The sequence below is a fragment of the Haemorhous mexicanus genome, chromosome 4 (assembly GCF_027477595.1).
Source record: "Haemorhous mexicanus isolate bHaeMex1 chromosome 4, bHaeMex1.pri, whole genome shotgun sequence".
Taxonomy (NCBI): Eukaryota; Metazoa; Chordata; class Aves; order Passeriformes; family Fringillidae; genus Haemorhous; species Haemorhous mexicanus.
The window spans coordinates 446,139-469,078 of NC_082344.1; the positions used below are offsets into that span (position 1 = coordinate 446,139).

The 22,940-nt window shown below is 55.9% G+C and overlaps 1 protein-coding gene across 10 annotated transcripts in view; it reads right to left on the bottom strand.

Annotated features, from left to right (window-relative positions):
• The window catches only part of PRDM8 (PR/SET domain 8), a 27,957-nt gene continuing 5,017 nt past the window's right edge, over positions 1 to 22,940 (bottom strand). The window contains exons 2-13 of one of the 10 annotated variants that reach the window (XM_059843462.1): positions 21,340 to 21,455; positions 20,190 to 20,273; positions 16,182 to 16,408; positions 14,061 to 14,135; positions 10,312 to 10,649; positions 8,758 to 8,910; positions 7,671 to 7,762; positions 7,415 to 7,564; positions 4,379 to 7,183; positions 2,765 to 2,985; positions 2,294 to 2,525; positions 1 to 2,086 (exon numbers count right to left, since the gene is read on the bottom strand). In XM_059843462.1, the coding sequence (XP_059699445.1) occupies positions 702 to 2,086; positions 2,294 to 2,525; positions 2,765 to 2,985; positions 4,379 to 4,883 (2,343 nt within the window). In that variant the 5' untranslated portion in view covers positions 4,884 to 7,183; positions 7,415 to 7,564; positions 7,671 to 7,762; ... (4 more) ...; positions 20,190 to 20,273; positions 21,340 to 21,455 and the 3' untranslated portion in view covers positions 1 to 701. Of the gene's footprint in view, positions 2,087 to 2,293; positions 2,526 to 2,764; positions 2,986 to 4,378; positions 7,184 to 7,414; positions 7,784 to 8,757; positions 8,911 to 10,311; positions 10,650 to 14,060; positions 14,136 to 16,181; positions 16,409 to 20,189; positions 20,274 to 21,339; positions 21,456 to 22,940 lie in introns of all 10 variants that reach the window. The other 9 variants (XM_059843460.1, XM_059843464.1, XM_059843465.1 and 6 more) reach the window with 9 other exon arrangements.

Here is a 22,940-nt window from a genome sequence, read left to right on the forward strand (position 1 = left end):
ATTTATTGTCAAAGCATCCAACATACCCGGATAAACTATAAAGTTTAATAAATCTTTTTTTTTTTTTTCCAGAGGGGCGAGGAAAAAAAAAAAAACCAAAAACCAAACCCAAACGGGAAAGGGAAGGTAAACACGGAACTACCGAGACTCCATTCCACGGGCACCAGTGACACTCGGGGGGAAGGAAGGGGCGCGGGCGGCGGGGCCGGACGGGGGTAGCGCCCGGTGCATGCAGGACCCCGGCCCGCCGCCCGCCGGCCCCGCCGCGCTCCCCTCGCCCTTAGCTTCATATCCAAAATAAAAATTTACCCTGACATAGAATTATTATTACATCTAAACCATAAGTGCTTAATAATTTAAGTAGAAACGTATGACAAATGCATCAATATGTTGCAATATATGACATTTTAAAAAATGTATTTTTAAGTCATTTGATTTTTTTTTCTTTTTTCCCGGTGCTTTTCTTTTCTCTCTCTCTCTTTTTCTTTTTTTTTTCTTTTTCTTTTACCTTCAGTTTTCTGCTTCTTCTTCTACTTCTTCATCTCCTCCTTCCTCATCCTCACCCGCTGCCCTCCCCGCCCCTCCCCGGACTGTGGAAACGCGTGCATCGAAGGGGAAGGGTGGGAGAAGCGGGCGGCGCGGGTGTCCCCGGCGCGGGGGTCCCGGGCAGGTTCCCGGGGCCGGAGGGGGGGTTGTCCCCGCTAGTTGTGGGAGGTCATGTGGCGGGAGAGGTGGTGGCGCTCGCGGAAGGACTCGTTGCAGATGGGGCACTTGAGCTTCTCCTCGCGGCGGCGCTTGACGAGGGGCTCCAGCGCGTATTCCTTCTTGTGGTGGGAGCGCATGTGGTAGACCAGGTCCGAGGTCATGCGGAAGGACGCGTTGCACTTGGCGCACCAGTTCTGAGCCGGCAGGCACAGCGAGGTGAACGACGGCGGCAGCAGCGTCAGCGCCGACGGCAGCTGCAGCTGCAGCGGCCCCGCCGCCGCCGCCGCCACCGCCGCCGCCGCCGAGCTCTTGGGCCAGAAGGCCGTGGTGTAGAGGAAGGGGCTTTGCTTGGGCAGCCCCCCGCCGCCGCCGCCGCCGCCCGCAGCCTCCCCGCCGCCCGGCAGCTTGGCGGCCAGCGCCTCGGCGGCGTACAGGCGGGCGGGGGCGGCGGCGCCGTCGGGGCAGGGTTCGCCCAGCCCGCCCAGCTTGGGACCCAGCACCAGCGGCGGGACGTGCGGGAAGGAGCGGGCGGGCTGCGAGAAGGCGCTTTTCCTCTCGTCGGCGCCGCCGCCGCCGCCGCCGGGCCCGCCGGGGCCGGCCCCGAGCTGCGGCACCGTGCTGAAGGCGCTCCCCCGCGCCGGGCTGCCGCCGTCCAGGCGGGCGGCCAGCGGGCCCCCCGCGCCGCCGCGGGGGCACAGCCCCGGCTCCGCGCCGCCCGCGCCCGGGGAGCCGCGCTCCGGTCCCTCTTCGGGGCCGCCGTCGGGCTCGGGGCCGCGGGCCGCCTTCTTCACCTCCACGAAGGCGCTGCGCTTGGCCTCGCCGGTCTCCGGGCTGGGCGGCGCGAAGAGGCGCCCTCCCTCCTCCAGCCCGCAGTAGGAGCCGGCGGCGCGGTACTGCTGCTGCGGGGCGCAGCCCGGCTCCTCCTTGGGCGCCGCCGGCAGCCCCGGTCGCTCCGCCGGGAAGCGGCCCCGCGCCGCGCCGGGCCCGCGCTCCTCCTCCTCGGGGAAGCGCCGCTTCGCCTTCCCGGCCGCCGCCTCAGGGCCGCCCTCGGGGGGCGCCGGCCGCCCCGGGGAGCCGGCGCGCCCGCCGCGGGAGTTCTCCAGCTCCCGCGCCAGGTTGTGGAAGTCCGTGGAGGGCTTGGTGCTGGCGGCGGGGCCGCCGTCAGGCCCGGGGAAGGGATGGTGCGGCGGCCCGCCGGGCTTCCCGAACTTGCCGGGCTCCTGCTCCTTGCCGGCGCCGTCCTTGGCGGCGGCGGCCTCGGCGGCGGGGCCGATGTCGGGGCCGTGCAGCCTCTTGGGGCAGCGGAACCGGAGGTGTGCGGCGAAGGGCAGTTCGAACTGGAAGCGCTGGCTGCACTCGGGGCAGGCGAAGGGCGGCGAGCCTGCGTCGGGTGGGCACGACAGACAAACACAGAGAGAGAAAGAGAGAGAGAGAGGGGGAGAGAGAGAGCACCGTCAGCCGGGGCCACCGACGGGATGCCCGCTGAGAGTTGCGGGATCGGGAGCCGGGGATCCCGAAGCCCACCGCCGCCTCCCGATTCCCCCCGGAGGCAGAGATCCCATTCCTTCCTCCCGCCCGGGGTACCCACCGTTGGTGCGGGCGGGGGCCCGGGCCGGACCGAGCAGCAGCAGCTCGGTGAGCTCCTTGCCGTACCACACCAGCAGCTCCTCGTCCTTGGCGATGCGACGTAGGGAGCGATAAAAGAGCTGCCCGCTCTTGATGTAGGCCTCCAGGTTCTGCTCCTCCCGCTCCCGCGCCGACTGCACCAGCCGCAGCCACATCAGCCCCTCCGACGAGCCGTTGGCCGCCGACGTGTCCACCTGAAATCCCGCGGTAATCAATCCACCGGACCGAAAAACAGACCCACCGAACGACCGACCGACCGACAGCACGGGGCCAGGCAGCAGTAGGAGCGGCGGCGGCGGCGGCGCGGCTCTGCCCTCGGGGACAGCATCCCAGCGGCGCGGCTCCCCGGGCCGAACTGCGCTCCGCGGCGGGGACGCGTGCGGACACCGACCGACGTGGCGAGCGGCTGGGCCCGGGGACGAGCGGCTCTTACCCGGAATATGTAGGGGACGGTGCGCTTGTCGGTGGACTTGAGGGCGATAAAGGCGATGCTGTCATACAGGGACGTGTGGCTCAGGACGCAGGGGCCGAAAATGGCATTTTCCGGGATGTCGCAGGTGGTGTAAACGCTGGTAAAAATGTCAGTCAAGCACTGCTGGACCGTCTTGGCATCCCCGTCCCATATTCCCCGCTGGACGCCGGCGTCCTCCATCCCTGCGGGCGGAGAGTGGGGCAGAGAGGGGCCGTTACCGCAGCGGGTCCCACTCAGCGGTACACCGGGATGCCCCGGGAAACAAAATAAAATCGACTTGAATTATTAAATAAAACATTACAAAAAAAACCTTCCAAAATAAAAAAATAATTTTTTAAAAAAGAGATAGAAAGATAGAAAGATAAAAAAAGCAGGCGAGCAGTTTCTCCGGTTTGAAAAAAATTTAAAGCAGGCTCGGAGCTGCGAGCAGAGGCGAGGTGCGGGGACTCTGCCGCGCCGATTTATTTTTTTAGATATCGCGGCGGAGCTGGTTCTGAGCAGGGACCCGGGAATCCCACCGGCCAGCTCCTGTCCCAAGCAGGCGTCGGGTCTCCCTCGTGCAATCCCCGGAGCCGGGCCGGGCTGCGGGCTATGCCGGGGGAGCGGGTGGGTTCCAGCCGCTTGTCATTGTCGCCGATTGCGTGTCAGCTCACCTCCCGCTCCGCGCGACAAGGGGAACGTATGGCTGCTCATTATCATAATCCAGCACTTTCCCTCCGAGACTTTAATTAAAAGCAGCAAGCAGAGGTAATTATTTTTACCTCGACACGCTTATTTATGGAGCAGGGTGAGCCCCGGCTGCCGCGCGTTACGAGGGGAGGGATGCGGGCGGCGGGCAGCTGGCGGGGCGCGGGCAGCGGGCAGGGTGCGGGGCCGGCGGCGCCGCCGAGGCCGGGGAGGGAGCATCGCGCCCGGCTGCGGTGCCCTCGCCCTTCCCGACCAGATTAGCGCACGGCTGCCTCCCCCCGCCCCATCTGCCATCGAAATCCGTCATTTGGGGCTGGCTCGGGAAAAGACCGGTGCTCCTCCCGGTGCGCCTGCGGACGGCTGCCGCCGCTCGCACCGGGCACGGCTCCGCCGAGCCGCCGCTCCCCCCGTGATTTCGGGGTACGACCCGCACCGCCGGGAACTTTACCCCGCCCCCCCCGGGAGCGGCGGCGGGGGTCTCGGCCCCTCCTCGGGAACGGAGGCCGGGGGAGAAGGCGCTCCGGCCGCCTCCCCGGCGCCCTCCCCGTTCCGCCGCTGCCCGGCTCATCCCTTCCCCGAAGGAACGATTTCGCCAAACGAAACCACCGGCAGCGAGCGGCCCCCGCCGAACTTTCCTCCCGGCGGCGGCGAGCCCCGTACGGCTCGCCACGGCGCCGCGTCCCCCCGGCTCCCCGGGCCACCCCCGGCCCCGCGGCGCTGCCTCCCCCCGGCCGCCCTTTGTCCGGGCCGGGCGGCGCCGGGGCCGCTCCCGGAGGCTCCCCCGCCGGTTCCCGCAGCCCGGGCAGGCCCGCCGGCAGCACGGCCATCCCCGGCATTGTTCCCGCTCCGGGGCGGCGGGGTCGGCGGGGCCCCTCCGCCGGTACTCACCAGGGACGGTGGGGATAATCCTCGCCCCGACAGTGGCACAAAGGCGGCTTCGGGCTGGCTGCCTCGGGCTCTCAGCGCCGCTCCATGCCGGGCCGGGCCGTGCGGGCGGCGGAGCGGGAGGCGCGCGGTGCAGACGGACCCGGTGCAGTGAGGGGCTGGCACGCAGACACACACTTTTTGTTTGCTGCACATAATCTGCCCAATGACGCGTGACAGCCCACGTCCCTCCCGTTAACCCCTTCGGGGCTGCCCGCTCGCAGCCCGCCCGCCCCTCACCTGGACCCGCCGCCACCGGGCACCACCGGGGAAGGGGGTGGGAAACGCGGGACGCGTTCCCCCACCGACCCTCTGCCGGGGCAGGGAGCGTGTTTGGGGCCGCGGCTCCGCTTCGGCCCGGCGGGGGTGCGGGGCGGGGAGCGGGGGTGCCCGACGGCCGCTCCGCCCGTCGCCGGGATCCCGGCGATGGCTTCACGCCCTGTCCCCGCACCTGCCAGGTAGGGGCCATCCGACACGCAGGACAAAACCTCCTCGGCGGGACGGAGCCGAGCGGGCATGCCCGTGCTCGGCTCCGCGGAGTAGAGCGGCCCTCCTGCGCTGCCGGCGAAGGCCCGGCGTGCGGAGAAGCGGCACCGGGCAGCCCCGCGCTCCCCGGCGGAGCGGAGCAGGGGCAGCCCCGGCCGGAGCATCCCGCCCATTCCTAGCCACTCCGGGGCGGGGGGCGGCCACGGGCTCTCCCCCTGTACACGCGGGGCTCCAGCATTCACCGACACGCGCCCAGCTTCAGGGAAGAGAGAGGCGCGGTGCTCTGTGCCGAAAAAAGGGGTTTATCGCGTGTAAAAGTGTGTACCGGTCCCTCCCTGATCGCCGTCATTTCAGATACAAAACAGATTAAAAAAAAGAATAATTAAAAATAGAATTTGAAGCCCCTTAAATTAAAAAAAAAAGAAAAAAAAAAAAGAAAAAAAAAAAGGGAGAGACAAAGCGCTTTCCAGGGGGGAACGGAGCGGGGTTTGCAGAGAGTGGGCTGATGTTTGGCTTTCAAATTCACTTATCCTCCACATAATTACGATTTTCCTTGCATTAGGATTAAAGGCTGCATATAATATGCTTTCAACATTTATCTTATTAATTCGACAAAAGGCAGCGTCTCCTAAAAGGGAGATTCTCATAACATTAAAAATATGGGAGTCTGTAAAAATTTGGATGTCCATTGCTGCTTCAAATGTGGTTGTTTTTTTTTTTTTTTTTCCCTAGTCCTGTTTCTTTCTCTCTTTTTTCTTTTTCTTTTTTTTTTTTTTTCCCGTCAGTGCTGCAGCTCTCTCTGTAAGATATAAATTGTCCGGATGACTGTCATTAGTAGGGGGAAAGAAAACCTACGCGCTGATTTTATTCGCGAGAATTTTAAGGGACACCACAGCACATATACGGTCTCGAAATCGCTTCGGCATGATCCAAGCTACCGAAACTCCCTGGGACTGGAAGGGACCGCGGAGGAATTTCCGAGCTTTTATCCAGCCTCTGATGCCTCTCCAAAAGGGGATCCCAGGGAACAGCGTCCTTCGACCCGCAGAACGGCTTTGGGACGGACGCGGCTCTTTCTTCCGGAGTTTCTGCTGGGGGGTGCGCGCCCACCTGAAACCCCGTAAAGCCTGGCGCCGGTGGCGCTCTCCCGGCCTCCTGGAAATGCCTCACCGGGATTTTTGGGGAGCACGGGGCAGGTGCGCCGGGCCCGATCCGGCCCCCGCCGCGCTGCCAGCGAGAGCCGTGTCACCCTACGGGGCAGTGAGATCGCTGCCCGCCGCCGTCTGTCTGCCGCACGCTTCTATTTCGGTACATCCATGTATTTTTTGGTCGCTTATTTTTCCAGAAAATCCTTGCGGAAGGCCAGGGACAACCCGGGCTGAGGAGTTCCGGCCGCTTTCCCATGGACCGCCGCAGCCGGCAAACCCCCGCCACTCCCCGCCCTCCAAAAGCACAGCCCCTGCCCTTCCGAGCCCCTCTGGACGGCACCAGCGCGGCAGGGACCAGCTCCCGCGCAACGGGAAGCCCCAGAGCAGCGGACAAGCCCGGGACCTGAGCTCAGAAGGGGCTGGGCTGGCGAGCCAAATCCCCACAGAAGCCAGGGCGGGGACCTGGTGGGATTCAGGAGGCTGCAGGGGCCGAAGGGCTGGCAGCATGGGGATGCCTGGATGCTTGGACACCACTTATCAGTAACCACCGTGATAACCCTCTTCTGCCCGCGATGAGTTCCTGTGGGGACGGCTGCAAGGGACAGAGCACCTGCTCCCAGGAGTGTCAGTCTTCTCTTTCCTCCCTGACCTTCACGCATGAAGGGGAGAGGAGAGGGACCAGGAAAGGCTGCTCAACCTGTGCTCAGGAACAGTCCTGCATCCTTTGGGAAACGCTGCCTGAGTTGTATCATGCACCAGGCCTACGGGTGTGTGGTTACTCCCGAGAGGAGACACTTACCCAGATGAGAACCAGCTCCCAGGTGACTGCAATAAAATCACTCATAAAATAAAATCACTGAGAGAACACACGAGTTCCCAGAAGCACACGAGCCCAGCCACTCTCACTCCTGCGGGACCAGGGCACCATGGGGAGGGGGCATGAAGGGATGCTCTGTACTGCCTTGCTACCTTCTCTGCCTGCTGCTGCCAGGGGCAGGGCCAGCTGTGGTCCCCGGGAGGTGCACACCAGGTGGAATGGAAAATCCACTTAAAACGAAATGTGGAGCCACAAGCTTTCCTGGTGCCTGGAGAAATGCAGCCAGAACGGTTCCCTTCCCTGGAGACAGACAGGCCTCTGTAATGGAAATAAATCAGGGCCTCAGCTGAATGACTGAAACCATCCTTTCTGCTTGTCACCAGGCTCATGCATGGCGCCTTTCCTGGGGAAGCCCTGTGCTGGGGTGCCAGAGACATCCCATCACGCTACAGACACACGCACAGAGGAGCGGCGCTTCCCCCACTGCTCATTCTGCACGGGGAGCCCACTGGGAGTCTTCAGACCCAGAACCAGATCTGGTCTGCCTACCTCCAGGTCCTTGCCAGGGCTGAGGCACACCACCTCTGTTCTGTCCTGTTTCCAGCCCAGCTCCCAAACACAGGCAGAGTGCCTGTCCCTTCCGATTGCCTCTGACCCTTCAGCCCCTCCTCACCGATGCTGGACTCCTGTGTCAGATCACTGCCATGCCACAAAATCACAAATCCTTAAAAAGGGCTGGATACCATCTTTAGCTGTGGTTCACCCCAAGGAGCAAAGGCTCCTGCTCCCCAGGAAGCCGACGTACCTTTCCTACCTGCTTTCTCATGGTTCAGACACACCATAGGCATCTCGGCTCTTTCCTCATCCCTGATGGTGCCCGAACTTCCCCTCCACCTTCTTTCTGAGCAAACACAGAGTCTGCTTAGAAATATTAATTTGCATATTCACCAAACGGTCAGAGGAATTTTTCTTATTACGTAGACCACCGAACATAATACAGGTGGGCTGGTTAAACGGTTCATACATAGCCCTCTATCACTGCTGATTTTCTATTTCAGAATTATTTTTCTCAGCATTTCTGCTTCTCCTCCCTACTTGGCCTGACAGCAGCATCAAGGTTTAAAACCTGGAAAGCTTTCACCTAGCTTCACCTTCCTTCAAACATTTAACAGCCTGACAGAAGACATGATTGGCTACGAAGGACAGAAAAGGGAGAGAAAACGGAAGAAGGGGAATCCCTGCAGGACTGAAATCTGCCTCTGCCTCCTGTACACCCTGGGGCCTTTCTGTCCCTGTGTGCCACCAGCATGTCCCATGCTGGGACCAGCCTGGGGTCAGGCAGTGCTGAGCTCCATCTCCTCAGGACACCTGAGCTCGGAGCAGTGGGCTGCACGTCTTTTTGGGAGCCACACGAGCTCTCTGTTGTTGGATCCGTGAGGATGTCACTCACAGCTCCCCACCGGACCCAGGGTGGCCGCTGAGTTAGGCACGGCAGGAGCTGAGTGCCCAGCATATTCCTGCAGGTGGATAATCCTCGTGTAGGGATGGCCTCTCCCCTCCTGGTGCTGCCTGGGGGCTCTGAAGGCCTTGACCTCTGAGCGAGTGACAGTCCCTAAAGTTAGCAAAGGTTTGCTAAAGCCTGGCGCAGAGGGGGTGGGGAGAGCAGTGAAAGGACAGACAGACGGGGCGGGGGGGAGGGAAAAAATAAAGATGCAGAGGATTTCAGCTCCAGCTCTGCTGCAGCAACTTGACGTGGGGTGTGTGAAGGAGCCTGAAACTTAAAAAGATTTATTTTCTCTAGTCATAAATCTCATCCCGTTGTTCCTCTGACCAACCAAGCATGATAAAGTCCTTTTCCATAAAGTATTCAGAATTAAAGCCACAAAGCTCACCCAATCAGTAGCCATCTGCTTCTCCCATAACTGCTGCTCCAGAAGCAGGGAAAAGCAGCCAGAAGAGAAAGGGCACCACTGTTACGGCTCTGGGACAAATGAGGAGGCACTGAATAGCAGCCGAAACCTTTGGTTTGCCTTGTATATCTGTATCTATAGAGACAGAGGAAGAAAGGAAGCATTATATTGATACAACAATTGTAAAACAAAAAAAGGAAGAGGCATCTAAAGGGCAATACAGCGGGCATCAGAGGGCCCCGCGGGGAGGGATGCTCGCAGATTCATATAAACCTTTAATTGCTTTGCAATTGAAAGATAAAGAGGCCGAGAAAAAAAACCAAAAAAAAAACCAAAAAAAAAACCAAAAAAAAAACAAACCAAAAATCCAAAACAAAAAAAAACCACCAAAAACCAAACCAAACAAACAAAAAAAAAAACGGAGAGAGTGGCAAAGCGACCCGCGTTACACGGTGCATCGGCGGCTGAGCTCTCGCAGCCAGGGAGCCGGAGCATCGCTGACTGGGGTACGATATTGGCGGGACCGACCCCCCATTACGCTCTCCCCGGCCGCATCTCGGCCCGGCCACGCCGCACTGAACTTGGCTTGCAGCCGGCTGGGAGGGAACAACCCCCAGGCGCCCCGCCGGAGCTCCCCGTGATGCAGGACACGTCCCGCAGCCGCCCCGGCCTCCCAGGCTGTCCCCCTGGCGGGTGTTTCAGGGGACCCCTCTTCGCCGCGCCGCCGGCCGTGCTGCTCCCGGGAGCACAGAAAAAGCCGGCAACGATGTCACCCCAAAAAAGAGGCGGGGAAGCGGGAGGGTGGCGGACCGGGGAGTGGTGCAGAAGCCTGGGGGGGCTGCGGGAGCACCGGGCGGGCAGCGCCCATCCGAGAGTGGCCCCCGCCCCTTCCCGCGCCACCGCCCGCCGGGAGAGCAGCAGGTTAATGACCGAGTTAGGTCATTAACAGATTTACGTCCCCTGAGAGTCGGGGCTTCGACCCGGGACACCACTGCACGCTCTGCGGAGGGGACATCGCCCCCAGCCCGCGAGGACGGGGGCAGGGACCCAGGGCCACGGGCCGGGATTAGCGGCGGCGGGTCGGGATTAGCGGCCGCCCGCTCTGCTGCCGCTCTCCGGGATTACGCCGGGATTAGGAGGCGGCCCCGTCCCCACTCCCGCGCCGGGCGGGGTAAGGGGGAGTCCCGGAAACCCGGAGGGCCTCGGGGCATCCGGGGGGCCGGTCTCCCCCTCCGGCCCCCCGCCGTGCCCGGCGAATGCTGCTTCCCTCCGATGGAGGGCAGGAGAGGAAAGACGAAGCCCGGGATGCTGCCGGCGGCGAGATGCAGGTGCCAGGCACCTGCCCGCAGCCATCCCAGTTTCCGCGGGGCACTGAGCCCCCTGCTCGATTCCCCATCTTGGGACCCGGCAGGAGGCTGGAGGACCCAGCAGGAGGCACGGCTGGAAGCACCGGGGACTAAAAAGAAAAGGTGTAGGGTTTTCCTTTTAAGATTCCCTGGCACATGAGTGAAAGCGACACAAATACGATTTACGCACCGATAAAAGCAGGGTGGAGGGCCGGGAGACGCGGCTGTGCCTCCCTCCCCCCTGCAGGTTTCGTTTCTCTCACAGAGCACGAGCAGGACCAAACGCCACGTTGAAGGCACGAGTCGCTCCCTGGCTTTTCCCGAGCACTGTCGTGTCCAGCAGCCCCGTATTATGTCAAAAATCTGGCATGGCAGGCAGTGGCACATCTGCTAGGTGTGGATGACATTCATTAGCCAAGGTTCTCTGCTAAACGGCCTGCCAGAGTCTCAGCAGCGCTGCCCAATGCCAATCATTCGTCTGCTGCCAGCTCAAAGGCAATCCTCCTTCAGGGATGGCTCCTTTCCATGCTGGCAGGAGAAACAGAGGAAACAATGCATTTAGATGTTTGGGATGTGAGCGAGGTTGCACATGGGAGCAGCAAGCAGATGTAGCAGGAGAGGAGATGAAGTTGTGAAGTGTCATTCAATAATTGCAGCACAAGGGAGATGTGCTGGTGAGCTGAGGTTTGGGAGGGGAAAGCATTAACCCCTTTCCAAACCACAAGGCAGACAGTGGTGGGCGCTTTTTGGAAAGGAAGCATAATGAGGCTAATGCAGCAAATGGCCTGCTTGTGCTCACGGAGGACACACAGAACAACGCAGGGAGATCGGTGCCAGGAGAGCCGGGAAAACCGCCCGGGCCCAGGGAGGGAGCAGCGCCCACCTGCTCGGGGGCAGCCTGGCTCAGATGTCCTAAGGGTCTACCTGCTGCAGCCCAGACAGCCGCCCTGCTTGTGACATAGTGGGCTCAGTGCTGGCCCTGACAGCTTGGTTCACAGCCCAAAGGGGCAGCTGCACACCTAGGGCAGGCTGGGCACTCCCCACCCTGCCCTACAAGAGATGTGGAGACCAGAGGTGGAAGGAAGGAGCATCTGCTTGGCACTGCTACAAACATCACTCTCTGGGAAGAGAGGCTCCATTTTCCTCTGCTCAGAAACTCTGGGAAGGTACCTGTTCCTGGAAAGGAATTAAAACACCTAGATTGGAGATAGATGTAAAGACGTTAATCTTGCCCTCTTATTAATTTAACAAATTTACAACCACATAATGAAGCTTGAATTTGAGCCGCTATGTGCTTTCCAGGGAGCCTGGGAGGCAACCTCAAATAGATGCTCAGCAAAAGCTCCCCTCAGCCCTGTTTTCCCATTCTGACTTCTATTTCTGTCTACATCCATTCAGGTAGTGGTTCATAAAGTGTGTGAGATGCTACCTACCTACACACACAGCTTTTGCCTCACAGATTACTCCTGTGACAGCCTCAGTTTCTTAAATGGTCCAATGCTTCTGTTTGCACCATCAAAGGCCACTGGCAGCTTGCAGCGCCCTTCATGCTTCTTTCAGCCAGGCAGGGAAACACAGGCTTCTCCCCCAGCACTGGCCTCTCTGCCATTACCTGTGCTATTCAATGCCCATGCAGACCAAGAGCTCTCCCAGGTCAGCACAAGTGTTCCAGGGTGGAGCCCACCTCCGCCACCACACGTGCTCTTCCCACAGGCAGCGGCTTGCCCGGCATCCTCTGCCTGGCCATCTGCGGCACAGCTCAGCTGTGAGCCCTTTCCTTCTGCTCTCGCCTCCCCAGGAAGTCGTTCTGCTCCGGCTGCATTCTGGACTCAGCCTCATCCACCTTCTGTTTCTGTGCTGGGTTTGTCTCTGTTCTGGTTAGCTGGTCAGCCTCATCCAAACCCATGTCCACACATTATAAGAGATTTCCCCAATTTCCTACTTCTCGTGCTTTAACGCTCGCTGTACCACATACATCCCGACATCCTTCCGGCAGAGGTGGTGTGAACCCCGTAACCCCCATCCTCAGACACTAGAACTGGGTGGCTGCAAGAGCAGGAGCCAAATCAAGAGACAGAGACGTGATGCTTCTCCCTCCTCTCCAAACATTATACCTTCGTTTAAATACGTGAGTAATCCCACTGGATCTACTCCGGTGCTTAAAGCTAAGCCTATTAAGTGTTCACGGAGCAGTGGTCTGCACACAGGGGAGCCAGGATAAAAGGGAAAGGGGAGAGCGAGGCGCTGCTCCGGCAGGGAGCCATGGTGGCAAGAAACACCTCCCCGCTCTCCTTGCCCTCGGGCTCACCTTCTCCTCTGGCTACTCCCGACAGCCCCACCACCAGGCTCCCCCTCAGCGTTCGGCTGATGTGCGTGCGAGATGAAGCGGGGCGGAGGGGGGAGGGGAGGAAAGCCCTTTAAAAACTTGTCAAAACAAAAGCCTAGATTCATTTTTTAATGCCAGGTTGGGCTCTGCGGTCGCTGTGTTGGAAACTCTATTTTGTTTTGTTTTCAAGATGCTTTTCGCAAATCTCATTGTGCTCATCATCATCATTTTCGGACAATGACACCGAAGAGAGAGCAGTTATCCCCTCTCCTACAGGAGGGCTCTAGGAAAGCACTCATGCACGTGGTTTCCTTTGCTCCCCGAGGATTTCAAGCACGTACTTAGATTTAAGCCTGAGTGCTACTTTTTGTTAACAGGGAGCACCTCTTAGAAAGAGGACTTGATTCAAAACCTGCACATCCACGGAGCTCTGGCTCTTGACTCTGCTTCAAGCGCTGCAAAACCTCCTGCCTTGGCCGCACAAAGCCCTGTCCCACCCTTTGATGCATTTCTTGGCACGTGCACCTTCTAATTCCCGACACCACCCTTTCTTCCCCTTTTCTTAGCCGGCTTTTCTCTGGGCACAATGCATTATGTTTTCCTGTATGTACTACTCCATACTGCTTGCACAATGTTTTGCATGATCTAATATTCTTTGTTCAAAACTGCAAGAAAATCTAAATAAAGACTATAGCGTGTCGCATCAGTATAGGCATCAGCTAACGTTTTCCACGGCATATGGTACTTCAGAAGCCATATGTACCACTGTTTAGTGATTCTGGCAAAGAGGCGCAGAATGGTGAAATCCAACTGCCAGGATTTCTGAAAACAAATATGTAAATGCTCCAGTGCTTTTGTTATTCATAACATACCTCTAACACAGCACATACAATATGCTGTTCATTCTGTAACGAGTATACTACTAAACTATATTTGCTTCCGTTCTCGTTTTAAAAGATTTTTTTCTTCTGTATATGATTCCCCCATCCTCTCTATCAAAATCCCTCTAAACTGCAATTCAGAAAAGGCGTTTTATCTATTCTGAAGCACACACTATGGGGAAGATTGTGTACCTACGCAAGGGTCTCGCATCAGAACAAAGACAGACGTTATCTCCGCAGCCTGACTAGTGGAATGAAAGCAAGGCAGGGAAGTGCACTTAAGCAGATCAGCTGCATGGAGCAAAGCTTGTTCGGCCAGGAATAACCTCCCAGGGAACACGGGTGGGTTGGCCCTGCTCACAGGCTACTGCAAAGCAAGTGGGCAGACAAAGCTTTTGTGAACAGGCCCTCAGAAACAATAGCTGGGGTGGAAGGAGAGGATTCCAGACACGTGGCTCAAGGCGGATGGCGGCTGCCAAACTCTGAACTGGGCTGGGATTGGTCCTGGTGAGCCAAGGCTCGGACAAAGGGGATGGTCCCCCCATGGCTGGGGGCTTGTTCCCAGAAGGGCTGGCAGCACCAACACCGAGGTGTGGGGGCAGTGCGCAGGGCTCACGTGGAGCACCTGTGCATCACTAAAGGCTTCAGACCCCATCAGCCAAGGCAGAAGCCCTCCTTCCAGAGCCAGCACCAGCAGGCACACAGGAATCAACACCCAGTTCCATGACCTACCTCTGACAGAACTACGCCGGGTGCTCCTCTCATCCGCAGAAAAAGCTCGTCATCTCTGCCTGGGATCTCGCTGTGCTGAAGGATTCCAAAACGGTGCTGTTTAGCATTAGGCCTCCTCATTCACAACAAACATTTTAACATTACCTGTTGCCACCATTGCCTCGGTCTTTCGGCTTATCAGTGTCCACAGAGGCTGCAATTGTGGGAGTGACCAAGCCCATTCACAGGTCACCCAACAGCTTGCCCCTGCCTTGGAAGTACAGCTCCTGACATCCCCAGAGCTCCCAGTGACACCAGGGGACCAGGCAAACTTCAGGAGGAGCAGACAGATACCGGTGCCTCCACGGAACACGTGGCTTTTTCAACCTATTGCTTACCTAATGCTGTTAAATGCTTAATGTTGTTAAAGACAACAACGAAGCCAGGACTCCCTGCACACAGTCTCAGCGAAATACTGTCACCCTACAGGGTCCTGAAAAAATTCAGCCATCTCCAGACACGACAGTGTTATTCAAGACACACAGATGCCTTTTTCCCAAGAGATCAAGAACCGCTCTCCTTTCTTTGCCAGTCTTGCACTGCAGCATCCCATTTCAGCAAGCACAACCTCCCTCAACAGTGTCCCGTGCCCACCACTGCCTCTGCTTGACTTCTCTTGCTCATCAGACCTGCTCATTACCTCCTGTCTGCTGCCAGCCCCCAAGGCATTATCCTGAGCTGCAAACCATCTGGGTGCCCAAGCAATTCCTTTTGGTAGGTTTTACCCCCTGTGACACAAACTGGGATCCCACTTTCCTCCCCTCAAGTCTCACAGATACTCTGTTCTAAAGCTTAAGCCAGACCTCTGCCTGCAGCCAGGTCTTTCACCTCTAAACACTGTTTTTTTCTACTCTATCACAGAAGAAATCCTTCAAATAAACCTTTATGTTTTCCTACTTTTGTAAGTCCTCCAGCCAGAATCCGTTTTTTCCTATTCTGTTCTAGCCAGCAGGTGATAAAAAATTGCCATAAGAAATGTTGGCTTTGAGCATAAGTGCCTGGATTAGAAAAAGAGACAATTAGAAAGTGAAAAGTGGCAAAAAGCTCTAAGAAGCCAAAAATAAAAGAACAAACAAACATGCAATCTGGCTATCAAAAAAAGGCAACATTTTTCCCTTACTGCAGTAAAAATCAACATTGTCAAAATTACCAAGTATTTTGAAAGACAGGAAGTCATGGGGAGAGGGAAAAACAGCCCCACAGGGTCAAAAAGGGGAGGCCTAGGCAAAGCCACCCGAAGGAGCTGACAAAGGAGGGGAGAAGCAAAGGCAAGCACCTCACACCGTGCTGCCAGGATGCTGCAGTGATCCTGCAGCTGCTGAGTGAGACAAACTACTCTGAGTGAAGGGAGCCAAAAAAAAGAGCCCGCTGATTGAGCTGGCTCACGTGCACTCGCATTTATGGCAGCACAAAGGTCAGTCTGGTATTGCCTCTTGTGAATCCCTCTTGAACGGGCAGGCCGGGGATTTGATGAGCTCAGGAGGAAGATTTATCGACACACCAGGGGTTGCTGGCCCTAACTCTTAACCTGCTGGCAGAGGTTGGGGCTTTTCATTAAGGGGGGCTATGCATGGAATACTTGCAGGCTTTGGCTAAGAGTAAATGTGATCTCAGCTCACACAATTTGCCGCTGCCTAAGAGACACCTTATTTTCTCTCAGCACAGAAGTCAGCAGTCCCCTGGAACCCTCTGAGCAGCTGAGTGCACAGAGGGTATAGTGAGGGGAAAGCTGGAAGGGGTTTCCTGGTACATTGTTCATCATATCCTTTAGCTCTGGATGAGCAGGGAAAACCCAACCACCCCTCCAAGCTGTATTCCTGTGCTCTGGAGGCACTCCTTTTCTGGAGCCAGGCCAGCACCCACTGCCACTGCCAGGACAGGCTCCTCTCCAGGGCCATTCACAGCTGCCATCAGCAGTCTCCCTGTGCCACCACAAAATCTGGCCACTTTTAAGGGAGAACAGTCTTCACGCGGGATATAACGCCCTGGACAGGCTTGCTCCCTCTCCTAAATCCCATCTTGATTGCACAAGCAACAATCATTTCAGGCGGAAAAAAATAACCTGAGCAATTGGGTACTTACAAGAACACATCCTTCTGCCTTCCCTATTACTTGTTTTCATTGAGACCCATGTTTCTGCTCTCCAGTCCCTCCACTTGGATGGCATCACCTCTGACTGCCTGTACATGAGCTGCTGGGTTTTTTTCCCTTGTTCTTCCTGGGGTGTTCCTGTGAACTCTGCTGAATCCATCAGACTTCATTTTACAAAATCCAGCACCATTTTGAAACTCTTGAGCTTTCCGCAGCAACTGAAAAACAAAACCAAAATAACCCCAAAACATGGACTAAAGGGTTTTATACTTGGTGTTCTTGCACACTTCGTCCTTGTTCCCACCTTTTCCTTTTGGTGTTTCATCCTGAATGCCCCATGGTGCTGGCTGAGGGGCAGTAAATTCACTGCCTCCTTCCCTTCCTGCAGCCTCTGGCAAAGCTCTCAGCTTCCCTCTTCTTTCGGCTGAGAGATGCAAGGATTTCTCACCTGAGAGACACCATCCCAGGGAGCTTCCCAGCCCCTTGGGTACACACCCCCCCCCAGGTCCCTTCAAGCACCTGGGCTGCAGCAGGCACAGCTGGAAGAGCCAGGCAAGGACTGGAAGAGGGATTCCCAATGCTCGCTCCCGCAGAATGAGTGAATAATTTCTCTCCCGCGGTTTGTGCCAGCACTTGCTCCTTGCCAGTTGGCAGAGGGTACCACTTCCTTTTCTGAGGAATGCTTAACATCCACCTTTCCCCGACCCCAAGGGGAAACCACAGAGGCTGGGGGAGTCTTTCCTGGCAGCCGGGCATCTGAAGGAGCTTCAGGCTTGGGGAAGGAGGAGGAATCCAGCAGGGAAGCCAGGTTTTACTTCACAAACTTCTTTTAGCTGATGGGGAGCAGGGAGCACATTTCTCCCTCACCTGAGAGTTCCCATGGGAACACAGAAGGGTGGTGTAGCAGCAAGTTTTGGAACAGGCACGTCTGCGAACAACTTCTGATATAATATTTGAGTCCTCAGATGTTCAGCCGCTTGCACATACTGCGCGAGCGCCTGATTTGCATGGGATTTGTATTTGTTGGTATTCACATTCGTAGGAGAACGCATACATTAGATTAATGTCATCACAGTTTATGGAGATCATCTGTGCCACAGCACCAGCGCAGGGCTCTGACTGCATTCTGTGCCCCGTGGCACATGGCAGCCCCTCCTGCCCTGCCAGGGCCACCGAGAGTCGGGACAGCTGTGCCAGGCTGAGCCCCAAGGTTGTCCTGCTGGGTTCCCCTCTTTTTAACACAAAAGTTTGAAGATCATTTGGAGTAACTGTCTAAAATTGCCTAGCCCACATTCCAAAGATAAAATTAATCCGACTATTTTGACTTACTCTCTTATATTTGCTCATATGAGCCTACAGCACGCTCCACACCCTCATTTTTAGTGCCTACTTGAGGACATTCAGCTGTCAAACAGACCAGCTAGGTGGTCCCTTTTTGTCTTGCAGGAGCATCCCTCTCTCAGTGAAATGGGATGGTTATAATTCCCTCCCCGTTTGCCACGACACCTGGGTGCTCTCATCTGCTAGACAGCTGGAAGCTGTCACTAGAGATGCTGTTCTCACAGAAGCGTTGCTGGGCTCAGTCAGACACTCTTTGTAAAGCAGATGGAACACCTCAGAAGAACAGCACTGCAGCAACAAAAGCTCATTTTCTGCTAGGGGATTTCTGTTATTGGGCAATGTCTCCATCAGGTGACTTCACACCCCAGCGAGCCCACATGCCAGCAGAGCCCAATGATAATTCTGTTAACCTACTTCCACTACTGAGGCCCCGCAGTTCCACTTCCCAAGGCTGCCCACCAGCCCCCTTTCCATCTCTGCCCTTCCAAAGCACACAGGAGCACTCAGACAGGGGGCTCAAGCCCCACTGTGGCCCTGCCACCCAGGATTTCCGACAGGCCAGGATTTCTGCTCCATCCCCACGGAGCTGCGCACGCACCAGCCTCTCGCTCTGGCAGCCACATCCGAGTCACCGCTCGTGCACAGGGTCTGCAGAGCCTGTCTCAACCTCCATGGGGCAACCCACAGGAAGTGGGTGGCCCAAAGGAAGAGTGCACATCTCCAGATCTGGTGATGATTTCATGCTTACCCTGGTAACAGGCCAAATAACACCTTTTGGTCACCCTTAAAAGCCTTTTTCTCTGCAGCACATGCCACCAGCCCATGCTCCAGCTACCTGCACAATTCAGCTGCTTCCACTACACCTTACCCAGGCACAGCTCTCCCACCTCACAGCCAGCTCCCACCCCACAGCATTTGACACTCGGAGAGGCTCTGGTATGCACAGCTCACCTAAGAGAAGGGCATGCCCTGCTCCAACATGGATTAGCAGACACAATTCCAATTTAAGGCTCTTGCAAACAGTCTTAAAAAGGCCTTCCCATTTTTGAGTGCTTCAGTCTTATTTTCCAAGTGATTTATACACTCAGAAATCTAGATGGAAACCTCCAAGTGATAATCGAATCCCTTAGATATCTCAGAGAATGTTGCCCCAATATGATCTAGTACCCTCATGACAAACAGCTCTCTATTTTTCTTTGTGATGGTTCCTACTTCCCACCAACATCTGTCACTGTGATTATGATCTCTAATGAGCTTCTAAATTATATCACAGCATTCTGCCTTGATGAGTTACATTCAGTAACTTTCATTCTGCAAGACATGAAACACTGCCTACAAGATGCTGAATGAAAATTCCCTCAGCACAACAGCTGAAAAACTGGTTTGGAGGGATTTTTTTGCCTATTTTGCTTGGGTTTTATTTTGGTGTTTTCAGCGTTATGTTTTGTGATTCTTGTTATGCATTTTATTCCAGGATGCCTAGGAACTTTACAAACAAGGCACAGAAAGTTGAGCCCTCCCATTGCACACCCCTAAAATCTCCACCTGAAGATGGGAACTGTCTCACCACAGAGCAGCAGAGATGGCACATTATTTCTGTAAGGCAGGACAAGGGGAAGAACCCCAGCCAAGGCCCCTGAGAAAATTGCCATTGTTTTTATGCTGGCTCCCAGTTCCAGGTGAGGGCTATATTCCAGTATAAGTGTACCTGGAAGAGTGAATATTAACCCCCAAGGTTTGCTGCCCTGGCTGCAAGGAACCAGTGCCTCAGCTGTGGCCACTCAGCCTTGCTAACACATGCCCACGCTGGCTGGCAGTCTCTAGGAGACTTGGATCTTTCCTGCTGATTCTTCAGACAACACCAGCCTCCCTCAGCATTCTCACTCACACATGTTACTAACATGCACATCCAGTGTCATACCTTGCACTAATGTCACCTGCCTATCTGGGAAAGTGTGTACAGCATGCCTGAAGGCAAGGACAGAGCAGGCTGATGTTTGTGTGTGCAAACAGCTCCCCTGAGGCAGCAGGGTGTTGACTCCCTGCTGGTGACTCAGCTGCACCTTCCCCTGCTGCTCATCCAGGATCTGTGACGTGGCTCATGAGAGCTGAGCTCAGGAGGGTTTGATTTATAGGACAGGATTTATGGGGGTTATTCCTTATTTCCTGCAGATAAGCACAGACAGCGCTGATCAACAGTTGCCATGTTTCTAGCTCCGAGTAGCTGTGCTCTCTCTGTAACTCCTGCCCGTGGCCAGCCTTCCTTTGGTGCCTGCTAAGCAGCTCCAAAGCTAATGGGACTAAATACGCTGGGCACAGCAAACTCAGGGTGCCCATTGTTCACCTCTCCCAGCCAAAGTGTGGAGAACCAACCACCACTTCCCATCCTTCCAGCCTGAGCCAGCACCCACGTGGCAGGCAGGTAACAGGGAGGGTGCTGAGAACATAGGCTGAGATTGCAAATCCTGAGGAGGGCAAGCATTGCTGGCACACCGATCCTCGCTGATGAGTTCCCAAGTGAACTTTATTTCTAAGGCCATAACTCTCATTGCACAGCACCAGCCTGGTTCCAAACATTCCTCATCTACCTGGAACATCTGCTCACCCACTGCAGCTGACACCATCTCCCATTTCTTTTGGTCTCTGTGCACCCAGTACCTTTCCAAGCCCACGGTGACTCCGGCTCATTCTCTGAAGTGCATCTGGTTCTGATGGTTCTTGTAAGGGCAGGAGCAAAAAATCCTGGAACAGCAAGCAAAACAAGTAAATGCTCCTGGAGTGGAGGAAGGGGGAGAGCACTGGACTGGCAGGGAGCTACTGAGGAGCTTATGCACCACAGCTTGTCTGTGCCACAAGATGAGCTGCCCAGGTGAATGCACACCGACTCATCACTGAGTCTCCGACTCAGGAAATGAGTTTTCCAAGGAAGTAAACCAGCCTTTGCATATCCTCAGCAGGGACTGAAGGCCCTTCCTGCTCAACATGCGTCACTACAGGTGTCTTGGGCTGTGGTGCCATAGTACCATTGTACCATGAGCTACTCTGCTTCTTGGTTATCTTTGCTGAGCAAAGCATTTCCTTTAAAAGGCTTTCTTACAGGCACAAGAATTCAACAGGACCAGGAAAATATTGCCCCATGGGGGATGACAGTTTGGCACCCCAGCTGCCTTCCTGTGGCTATTGCTGTGTGGCAGCTCTACCTGTTCCCCAACAGCAGTGCCAAGCACACCATCTTCTGCACCCTGCTAAGCTGATCCATGAAATCATACGAGGTCCTTGCCAAGCTGCGTCACCAGCTTGTTCCTGATCTTGTAGCATTTGCTGCTCTCCCAATGGCACTGCAGAAAATGAAGCCTGCAATCCAGTCAACACTGCTCCACCTCCACCCATCTTAACTGCCCAAACATAGGAAGAGGAGAAGAGGATAAAACGTTGGATGGCAGACAACAGGACATGAGTGCATATAAGGTAAACTTCTTACATGTGGAGGAATTAAGGAAACGGTAATTCAGAGTCACACAGATGTAAACACCAATCAGATAAGACACATCCCAGCCACTTCACTTCTGTCTTAAGGCCAGCACAGTCACACTGGGGATCAGAAACACTTGTCATCCTGGCAGCCAGGGGAGCAGCTCACAAGAACAGGGCAAGGCTGATGCATGCCAAGTCACCGATGTGATCTGGCTGGTGAATAACCAGGCAGGGCCATGAGTCAGCCAGAAAACACCCCCACATGTACCCTTCCTGCCCTGCGGTGTGACAGCTGCAGAACCAGGAGCTGACTGCAATGAAATCCCCATCCTACCTTCTCAAAGTGCTGTTTCCCCAAGCACATCCTCCAGACGTAGGGTTTGGTGTACAAATCTTCAGTAACCTGAGATTACACAGGACAGAGGAACGGCGTTGCAGCCAAGTGCGGAGCTGTAGGCAAGAAGGAAAATCACCCAGTCAGGTTGGAAAGCACCTCAGATGGATTTACCTCCTGTTCAAAGCAGGGCCAACATCAGATCAAAAATCTAGTCAGGCCTTAAAACACTGAAGTGAGATGACCCCACATAAGCTCAGTTCTTGAGAGCCTGGTCCTTAAAATGCCAGGGTTGTGCATTCCATCCCACATGGGCTACTTGCCCAGCAGACTCAGTGATCCCTACCACGGCACTCTGGCTGTCCTGCCCCAGCGCTCAGCTCTAGCTGTGTCTTGACAAGGCTCCCCTGCACCCTGCTGCACGCCTCTCCCAGCCTCAGGCACACAGCTTTGCACCCACAGAGGGCAATCCTTCTCACAGTCATCCCAGATCCATCCACCCCGGTGTGCACATGGCATCCTGGACCAGCTGGGACAGTTGTGAGTTCGGCTCTTCCCACACTGGCCATGCCACAGGGACCTGATCAAGCATTCCTGGGAGCTGTTTGACCTCTCCCAAGGGCTCTCCAGTCCCCCCTACCCTACATGCCCAGCACCTAGAGCCTCACTCCACAATTCTCCTTCTCTCACTTGCTACAAAAAGCAGGGTCAGAGCCCTTCTCCACCTTCCAGGGGGCACAAACTGCTACCCAGCCCCAGCGTGGAGCCTCCATCTTCCTCAGGAAAGCACCTGCTCCACCAGGCATAGGAAGAAGCAGCTGCCACGTGGCCGCCAAGCCCCCGCTGTGCATTCCCTGACCTGGGAACAGTGCCTCCTCCTCTCACTGCCCTGCAAACCTCCACGGCATCTCCGTGCCAAACGCCCAAGCACCATCCTCTCCCAGCAGCAGCAAGCCCGTGTGATCCCCAGGCTTGGGGATCCCAGAGATGGGAGCTGCTGGGACAATAATGAGTTCCACAATCAGGGAACAACAAACAGTTCCTGGGGTCAGGAGCAGTGACCCACCCATGCAAAACAGGATCTAAACAAAAAGACAAATGTCTAATTCCACAAAGAGCTCCTGGGGAAAAGAAGGGAAGAAAAAATAAAAATTCTAAACCCCAAGATGCTTCCTCAAAATGTCACTCAAGAAAAAAAGCTAAAAAACCTCCCACAGTGCCATCCAAAAAGCCTCTCCCAAACTTATAAAAGCCTCTGTTTAAATACATAAACTAAAAAAAAACAAACAAACAAAAAACAAAACCACTCTCCTGGCAATCTTCAAAATTGGGGAACTCCCCAACATAATTTGAACTCCTCAAATTATGAGTGGGATAGATGATGAAGAAAAAAAAGGCCCAAATAAACTGGCAAAAACCATGGAAAGGAATGGTGAAAAGTTGAAAAAAGCATCAGCAGCAATGCCAGCAAGGGAATCTCCCTGGTGGGAGAACAAAGGGAAGTGTTTTTTCCCTCCAGTTCCAAAATTCATCCCCCCACAAGCGAACAGCCTCTCCTAAGTGCCGGTCTCTGCTGAGTGCCTACACCTGTCTTGGAATGT